The sequence below is a fragment of the Gavialis gangeticus genome, unplaced genomic scaffold (genome assembly GCF_001723915.1).
Source record: "Gavialis gangeticus isolate Ggan-Ray unplaced genomic scaffold, GavGan_comp1, whole genome shotgun sequence".
Classification (NCBI taxonomy): Eukaryota; Metazoa; Chordata; order Crocodylia; family Gavialidae; genus Gavialis; species Gavialis gangeticus.
Window position 1 is genome coordinate 3,530,040 of NW_017729006.1, and position 9,736 is coordinate 3,539,775.

Genomic DNA, 9,736 nt, shown 5'->3' on the forward strand with positions numbered 1-9,736 from the left:
ATGCCTACCTGGCTGGACTCGTTTGAGTCCCATTTCTCTTTTTGGGGTTTTTTGTTGTTCTCCCGCCCTGGCGGGGGGTCGGGCTAGAAGATCTACTAGGTCCCTTCCGACCCTTAATCTATGAATCTATGAATGAATCTATGTGGAAATGGCAGCCTTTTCACTCAGGGTAAAACCTTGTGAGAGCAAAGGTAAAATCCAGGGCTGTCAAATGATTTAAAAATTTGATCACAATTAATTGTGCAATTTTAAAAATTAGTTGCAATTAATTGCCATTTTAATGCGCAGAAAAACTCAAAATGATGCAAAATGATGCAAGTACTTTATATGGTTGTGGTGGGCATGTGATGTGTGTGGGAGGGGAATTTGTGAAGGTGTTGGGGGGCTGTGGGTGGGTGTGTGGGTTTTAGAGCCTGAGGAGGAGACCCCCCATGTCCTGGCAGGATGTGGGGTACTATGGGTCAGGAGTGAGGGACAGCAGCAGGGCTGGAAGGCTGTGGCTTGAGAGTGAGGGGCAAACACACACAGCGCCCAGGAGGTAAGTCTATGGAGAGGGAGGGGCAGGATAAGAGGGAAGGGGTGGGGGGGGACAGATCAAGGACCCCCCATGGTGAGGGAGGGAGTGGGACGGGGGAGGGGCAGGCGAATGGGGCCCCCAGGCTGGGGTGGGTCATGGGGTGGAGCCGCAGCTCCCTGCCACTGTGCACATCTCCAGGGGAGGCATGGGGGACATGTGCCCCCTGGATTTGTGTGCAGGGTGGAAGCAGGCTGCCCACTATGGGCCAAGAATCTGCACCCTGCTGCTTTTGCCCCTGAAGCCATGCATCCTCTGCCTACTCTGCCGTGGGAGGTACAACATGGTGTCGCCTGGCTCCTGGAGCAAAGGCAGCAGATGCAGAGTCCCAGCCTGCAGTGGGAAGCCCACCTCTGCCCCGCACACAAATCTGGGGGGCACATGCCACCCCCATGCCTCCTCTGGGGATGCGCGCAGCAGCGGGGAGCCATGTTCCCATCCCCCATGTGCCCCTAGACAAGCCTCCATCCCATAAGTCACCCCATCCCTGGGGCCCCATTCACCCCAGCACCTGTCCCTACCCCACTCCCTCCCTCACCGTGGGGGCCTCAATCTGCCCTCCCACTCCTTCCCCTACCCCTTCCCCTCCACAGACTTACTGGCACAGCACTGCTGTACACACAGTATGCAGGCTGCAGCTTCTCATCTGTGACTGTGCCTATGTGCATGCTCCCCGCTTCTGCTGCAGCTGCCCTGAGCCTGTGCCCAGGCTGCCCTGTAGTGCTCTGTGCTGGCCCTGCTGCCCCACCGGGCAGCCTGGTGGCGGCAGAACGGAGCCTGAGTGAAGGTTCCAAAATCACGTGTGCGATTAACACGTTAAAAAAATTAATGCGAGAACCAGTTAACGTTAATTACGCACATTAACTATAATTAATTGACAGGCCTACAAAAATCATAAATTTAATGAAAACCATTTAAAAAATATCAGAAGACATGGGAAGAAAGTTGTGAGAACTGGTGATATGATTCTTAGTCGCTCTACCCAGCAGGGCAGGTAGCTCTCTCTTGGGACTGAAAACTACTAGATACAGTTCCACTTCCTAACACATTCAGGGGACCCAGCAGCACACAGTACTGACCTCAAGGAAGTTCCTGTCCAAATGCCTTTCCACTGAAAAGAAACTTCTGTGAACATCAGAGAGACAGAATCACAGAGGAGAACTAGGAACAGAGGGGACTGAGGTCAAAATAGCAGGGGGAGAAAGAAAAAGAAAGGAAATGGGGAAGAGCTATATTACTAATTATTATCAATACATGCATATGTCACATTCAGTATAAAACAGCATTGTGAATCACTGATTTTCTGGGAAGCAGGGGATCCAGGTGGCTGATAACTCTTCTGAGTTGGATAATTATCATTGCATATCAGTCTTTCTCTTGGTATTCTTAACGTGCCAGGTTGTGTCAGACACATCCACGTATTTCGAGCTGATTAAAATAAGCCCATCTGAAGTTTAGGACACATATACAAAACTAAATTCTCTGTTTCCTTCCTGTGAAACCTATCTTTCCTCTTCACCACTCTTCCCTATTGCAGGCACTGGGCCCTCACTCCCTAGAATGGAAATTAAGTATGTCCTGCAGGAGATTCCCAGCCCTTCACAGGATTCTTACCATAGGGTGGCTTACCACCTGCCAGGTGTCCCTTTAAGAAATGTCTTGTAAAGTTTATTAAATGTTGATCAGTTTTATATGCCAGTGAATTCAGTCATGCTGCATAAAAGCTGTACAATAACTTAAAACAAAGCTAAAACCAGAAATCTATAGAGAACTGGAAAGAGCATGTTGACATGTGGTATATATGTCCACAGTTCTATCAGAACAGATGGATTTCTTTAATTCATAAAAAGGTATTCTGGCAGAACCAAAAAGAAAGTCTGGTAGACTGCTGGTAGCGAGAGACATGACCCCATCACAAGCTAAAAGTACTGAAAAAAAATACTATTGACAAAAGCTATTAAAAGCAAAAACAAAAGCTTAAATGACAACCAGTAAATCGTTTATATTTGTTCTTTATCTTTCATTTGGCTGCCACAGCCTTTCTTAAATTCAATAATCTCACAAGATAAGGTCAGGAATAGAGTCATTTCACAGAAACTTGTATTGTCTTTATCTGAGAAACTTTTTCACTCCGCGCCACTCAATATTGTTGCTATCCTGAAGCTTTCTAACATGGTTATATTTCTGTTTTCTTTGTTCTTCTCCTGCCTTTTACATTTTTTTCAAAGGGTTCCTTAGAGCTTCTTTTTTAGTTGTTGTTCTCTTGTAGCTACTGATGTAACTACAAGATTAACAGTAAAATCTGTCTTGGCCATTTTGTTTTTGATCTAGTAAGTCAATGTGCAAATTGAAAACATTCATATGGTATATATACGCTTACCATTTTTCTGTTTACTTCAAATGGTATTTCCTTTGTCTTTTAATACTCTTTTCACTGGGGTAGATTGGGCGATCAGCCAACTTCCTAATTATCATTAATATACTGTATCATTATCAAGATTAGACATTGTTTCATTTTAGACAATATTAAAAGGTAATCCACAATATATTCTCTATTGAATTGCTATCACTTCTAGCAAACTGTATCATGTACAAGGCATTTTGTTACAAAAAGCCCTATAATGGCTTGAGGCTCAGTTTTCTCATGAGTCAAATAAAGCTAGCTACAAGCTAATATTTCCTGCTAATACAGGTAATTTTTCATATTATAAAATAAATCTTTAGGTATTAATTATCTACTAATTAGACGATGTGCAATTTTTGCCAAAACTGAACAAAGTTCTTTTCTTGACATGCATTAGAATAGTCCACTTTAAGTATGGGCCTCATATGGTCTGTAATTTATAATGCACTTTGTCGTTATCTGTTAAATATCTCAGCTGTTGTTCTTTCTAATTAATTGTTATTGTGCTTGCTGCAATTTTATAGTTAAAAGGCAAAGATGGGCCACAAGGTTCTAGAAATGCAGCCTCAGTGAGTATGATGTACATTAAATTGATCTACCCCTAAGAAATGGAAGGATACTAATTAACATAAGAGATATTGCATGAACATTGCATCACTCAGAACCATAGTGTTTTTTCAGATTGTTCTGAAATGGTCATCCTGATGTAAATAAAGGGTTTGGGCTAGTTTTTCTTTCTGTGATTTTCTCTATTGGTGTGGACAAAACTGTTGCTCCTACTTTTTGACATTCTGAAACTGGAGCTACTATTCTTACATAAAATCCAGAGAGAGGTGTAAAATACAGCATGCTTTTTGACCTTTCCCAGCTTTGTGCACTATGGGGTCGTGTTCCTGCAGTCTTTATCAAAATGAAATTCTCACTTTAGAGCTGGAAACAACAGAAATGTTGTCTAGGAACTTTAAATCCTTGAAGCAAACCCTTTTCACTTTTATTTCAAGAGGTTGGACTTCTGTTTTGTTTCTGTTGTACTTGCATTTTGTTATATAAAGCCCAAAGCAGTTTGATATAGAGCACTATGTAAATAAATGTATTTATTCTTCTTGGGGCAAGACGTTTTGTGGTATCTTTCATTGGACCAATAGCGTAATTGAGAAGTTGGACAAGTTTTCAGGCATCAACACCTTTCCTCAGGTCTATTTATTCTTCTTATTTATTACCAAATGATGTGAATTCCTTTAAATTCTGTATCTGTACTTTGAAACCCTCTTACAATATTTTTACTGTAGAAATTTTTTAGAAAAAATTCCTATTTCCTCTGTACATCTCCTTGTCCTAAATACATGTCCACTGAAAATGGACAAGGTAAGCACTTCATGGAGAATGAATCTAGAGTGGACAGTTGTCATTAGCCAAAGAGACATTGCTTCACTGTCATTCTTTTATCTGACAATAACTTCAGCCACACACCCACAATCCCTTGAGTGTTTTCAAAGGAGTATTTTGGTGTATGCATTAAGGGATAAATGGAAACATTAGCCTGCACCCTTAATAGGATTCAGGTGGTATGAAAAGTAAAAATATGACCATATTACAGAAAAGGAATACCCTTTGAATAGCATTATCAGTTCACTTCTTGCTCTCTGACAATGAATAGGAATGACCCTGCAAAAACTCAGTGTATGTGGCAAATGTAACATCAGGTACATGGGAGTCATTAAGGGAATATGATGCCTTAGCCATGCACACGATCAGTTACAAGTGAAGAGTCTCTCTCTTACTTTTCGTGGACTACAGATGCTGTACAGAAAGGAAAAAACAAAGTTTTTTACATGGTTGTTTACATGGATGTTAATAGATAGCAGACATTTTCCAGCTTGCCATAGGAAAATAGAATTTCTAGAGCAGAGTTAGGCAAAATATGGCTCATAGGCCAGACCTAGCCCATCAGCTGATTGGATCCAGCCTGCAGGCAGGCACCCACCAATTAATTGTATCTGGTCTGGCTAGTGGCTGCTCCTGCTGCACTCTGCACGGAGCCAAGTCCTGCCTGCTCTCATCTGGGGCAGCATGTGCTGCACGCCCAGCCTCCCTGCCAGAGGGTCCCAGCCCTGGCCAGTGGGGACAGCTTCTGGGCAGGGCTGCTGCTGCCACTGCTGCAGCCACCCAAGGAACTGCTGGGCTCCCCTGGCCTCCAGCAACAACAACTCCTGTCCCTGCTGCAGCGCTGCGGGTAGCAGGTAGAAAGAGGAAGCTGCAGCGTTGTGGGGTGGGGGATGAGCTCTGCCTGCAACTTGCTTTGCTCCTACTCATGCCTGGCTGGGCGGGAGCAGCATGTGGATGGAGGCGAGGGGGCATACAAAGGAGCTTGGGTGCTTACAAAGCCCCACTGGTCAGGTGTGGAACATGCAGGTGGGGCAGGAGCAGCAGCAGGAGCCAACACAGGCTTGACTGCAGCCTTGTCAGGCAAATGCAGGATAGGCAGATGGGGTGGAAACAGCAGCAGCAAGAGCCAGTGTGGGTTTGGCTGCAGCCCAGAGGGGCAGGTCCAACACAGAGGCAAAGACAGCCAACTGCTCCAGGCTTCACCCCCTCCCCTCTCTCCCTGCCACTGATCTTTCCTTGACACCTGCCAGCAGCAGCTGTCTCACCGCACTGCAGTTCACTGCGAGCCAGGAAGACAGCACTGATTTCCCACCCCCACCTATGCCTTGGAGGGGCTGGGCTCAGCCATGTTACAAAGAGCGGGTGGAGGAGAAGCTGGGTGGGAGGGGAAGCCCCCCACATGCACACACCCAACCCACCCACACCTCAACCACACACCCCACGCAACCCTCACCCCCACCATACCTGCACACATCCCAACCACACATCCTGTCCTACCCACCCACACACACACCACACCCCCACATACCCCACCCCACCTTCCACCCCCACACACACACTCCCCAACACAAAAACAGCCCACACACATCCCCACATACACCTGGTACCCCTCCAAACACAATATACAAAAATAAGATATGGATATGGATCTCTAGGCAGTGGCCTACAAATCCCACCATGTTATGACTGGGTTTGATATTGTGAACTCCATAGTTTTACAGCTTCTTTAGAAACTTTAAAAGTTGTTTTTATTGTTAAGTGTCTGCAAACAGGCATTTCAAAGCACTTCGCTATGTTTGACAAATCCCACTTTATTACTTGCCAGTGATAAATGAGAACAGTGAATCCAGCTTCTGTGCAGGGGGTTGGACAAGGTGACTCCAGAGGTCCTTTGATTCTGTGATACGTAGCAAACATTCCCTTGTGAGCAGGTGGCTTATTCACCAGTGTGAGTAGGTTTAACAACAGTATAGCCATGCGGTAAACAATTACACTTCCAGGTCCTGTAATTGTTGTGAATAGCCTTCAAGTATGAACAGATGAAGTATTATCTTCCTGTAGAGTATCAACCTGAAGCAATAGAAGTGTAAACAGCTCGATGTGAACTACCTTCATCCATCTCCTTAAATGAAATTTGTCAGGGTCCCTTTGGCCTTATCTGTGCTGTAACTGAAGTCAGAGGAATGTGTTTCAATGCATCTATCCCCTCATGTGAGAGCAAAAGTTAGTTGTAGTATAAACTCGACTTAACCATATGTGGGTTAAAGGCTTAAACTGCTCAGGCTGCTAATCTAGTTTCAAGATATAATTCAGGCTGTGCTAGAGACCCCCCTTGTTCCCCTTGTAGTTAATGTCAAAATTACCATTCATTTCAATAAAAGTGGGATCATGCCCTGTAATATTTAACCATGGTGTAATTGAGGGCCCAATTTAGGAAAATGTTTCTGTTGAAGGAAATAGAAGTACATCCTTCAAATTAAGCATGTGCTCAAATGCTTTCCTGCCGATGCAGGGGGCATCCTGAAACAAAAGGATTCCCTGTTTCAGTTATATTTGAAGTGCTGAGGTGTTATTGCATGCTGCGGTTGGCACATGTAACTCTGAGGAATGTTAGGTGGTATTAAAGTTAGCACATACTCTGAGCAGTTGCACGTTAAGGATTAATTATTTCTCTGACATGCTGCTAGAGGGCTGGTGAGCAGGGACATTGCTAGCAGCTGCCAAGTCTTCCCCATGGCTGCCTGGCTCTTCAGCACCTCAACCTCCCCATCCTGCTTCCTCCCCACTTTTGCCATTGCTTTCCACTCATCCACAGCAGCCCAGCTGCCTCCAGCTCTCTGTCATTCCAGGGAAGTAGAGTTCTGGATGATAGATCATCCACGTGGTGGGGGAGTAATGCCTCCTAGGATAATAGGGGACCACAAATTGCTGGTATTGTCCCCATGGAGCAGACTGACATCACTACAACACAAGTTGCCTAACACCCGCTGGAGCTGATCCTTGTCAAAAGAGATATAACTTTGAGACATTCAAAAGCACTTAGCTTGTCTTTTCCTGCCTTAACCACATGGACAGTACCATCTTAAGAACATTTAACATGCGGGAAAGGTAGTATCTAACAACACACTCAATTTTAGCTCTGAAAATATGTCTTGAGCTTCCAAGTGGCTTCAACCATTCTCCTACTCACCCCAAACACTGTAACAGGAATCTTCTGGCTGTAGTGACTTGCTGGGTTGAACTCATTATACCAGAAAGGTGCAAAAGTATTCGTAAATCCATATAAAAATAGCAGAAGCAAAGCACTTACATGAACCAAACTAGAAAACCTTAACTGAAATCACAACTTTATACAAAAACACACATATGGAGAATACAGACTTTCAAGCTGCTCACTCAGCCTATGAATTCACAATAACCTTCAGAAGAGATATATTTTAAAAGCTGTTGACATGCTATTTTTGGTTCTTTTTTACATAACTCACTGATTCATGACATCAAGGCTTCTAATACTGCCTTTCTAGATCTATGTAGAATAGCAATTAATGAGGAAAAAGTATTTTTATGGACCTAATTTTTTACTACCTTTCCTCTCCTGTATCTTATCAAAGGCAGAAGTAAAGTGTTTCTCCAGTTAAGGAATTATTACAACTTTACTTAGGTGATTCAAGATGGCATTGCATTACTGCACACACTTGTATCATCTTACAAAGATCCAATTCAGATCCTACTGAAGTCAGTGGGAAGTCTGTCCTTAACTTAAATAAGAACTGGATTGGACCCATCATCAAACTGTGATAATCAACCCATCTGTTCAGATTCCAGGAAGTTATTGTTTGCTGGTAAGCTATATCACAAAAACTATACATCTTGGTTTTAGATACCATGTTGAGCATATCATTAGACAAATCTTGTTTTGACGTGTTATCTGAGTCAATCTAATGGGGAAATTAATTGCTAACAGAGAATAAATAAGGAACTCCAAAATGTCCTTTTTATACAGGCCATTTCTTTAAAAATAACCATGCGATTCATTCTGAAACAGCCAATTTTTTTGCATCTGGAACTCTTTTAAATAAAAAGCCTACATTTTCAGGACAGAGTATTAAACAGATACATATTACTATAGTCTAGAAGAAAAAAAAGCAGGTTACCCTTTCTGGTATGTGAAATATTGGTTCATCTGAGAAAAGAAAAGCCTGTGGAGCAGAATAGTGGAAAACATCAAACATCAGAACAAAATGTGTCCAAGGAAATCAGTTTAAGTATTAGAAATGTAAACAGGATTATTGTATCAGCTTCACCTGAAGAATTTGCCTCATCTGCCCAGATGTTGAACTCCCTTCTTTCTAGCAATCAATAAGATTGCCATTATATGGGCAAATTTACTGTTCAGCACCCAACACACTAACTGGGCCAGGTGCTGGGTAAAAAGAATGTATTCTCTGTCTCTGGAGTGGCTACGGAGCCACTTTATGAAGATTATACCAGGTCAGTGACTAAAATAGACTGGTCTACATATAGGCATGAAAAGACCATGAGGAATCACGCAACCTTTCACACTGCCAACATACCAATTCCATTGCAAGCTATAGAGGGAGGAGCAGGATTTGTTCTATAATAAATCTCTTAAAACTTTTGCACAGCTTTTAACTAAAAGCAGCAGGGTGGTATTGCTTTATTGAGTTACTCTGGCACCAGGAAAGCAAATGTTCTTTGATAAGATGTTCTAAGTATTTTGTAATAAAAATAAAGGTACTGGAATTATTTTGAACATCTTTATATATAGACTTCCTGTTTTTTCTAGGTTACGTTTCGGACAAGAATCTATCACTGTAATATTAACAGCCAAGGAGTGATCTGCCTGGATATTTTAAAAGACAACTGGAGTCCAGCATTAACTATTTCTAAAGTTCTCCTCTCTATCTGCTCACTTCTCACAGACTGCAACCCTGGTAAGGAAAATAACAATTCCACATTTGCATTAATTGTCCATCTTTCTATTAACTGTAAATACCTGCATAGTATCCTGGTTTACTACTATGAAAAAAATGTGGATTTTAAATTTTGTACATATGATTTCTCTGCAGCCAAGTAAAAATAATTGTACATAATGCAAACTAAGGAGAAAACATATTCTCACAAATATTGGGGCATTTTTAGTACTGAAGAATAAAAATACATGAATTCAAAACAAAATAGTTTAATCCCTAGTAAATTAATCCCTTGCAGAAGATGGTAATTTGCAAAAGCTGTACTACTACAACCTGGAAAATATTAATGAATATTGAAATGGAAAGCTTATATTTTGGTAACAGGATGCTCTCCTGTGAAAATAACACTGCCCTACCAGTGGTGGTTAATGAATAACT

At 42.5% G+C, this 9,736-nt stretch overlaps 1 protein-coding gene across 1 annotated transcript in view; it reads left to right on the forward strand.

Annotated features, from left to right (window-relative positions):
* The window catches only part of LOC109291676 (ubiquitin-conjugating enzyme E2 E2), a 423,489-nt gene that overhangs the window by 368,990 nt on the left and 44,763 nt on the right, over window positions 1-9,736 (forward strand). Inside the window, exon 5 of the mRNA XM_019508753.1 lies at window positions 9,172-9,319. Within this exon, the coding sequence (XP_019364298.1) occupies window positions 9,172-9,319 (148 nt within the window). The remainder of the gene's footprint in view (window positions 1-9,171; window positions 9,320-9,736) is intronic.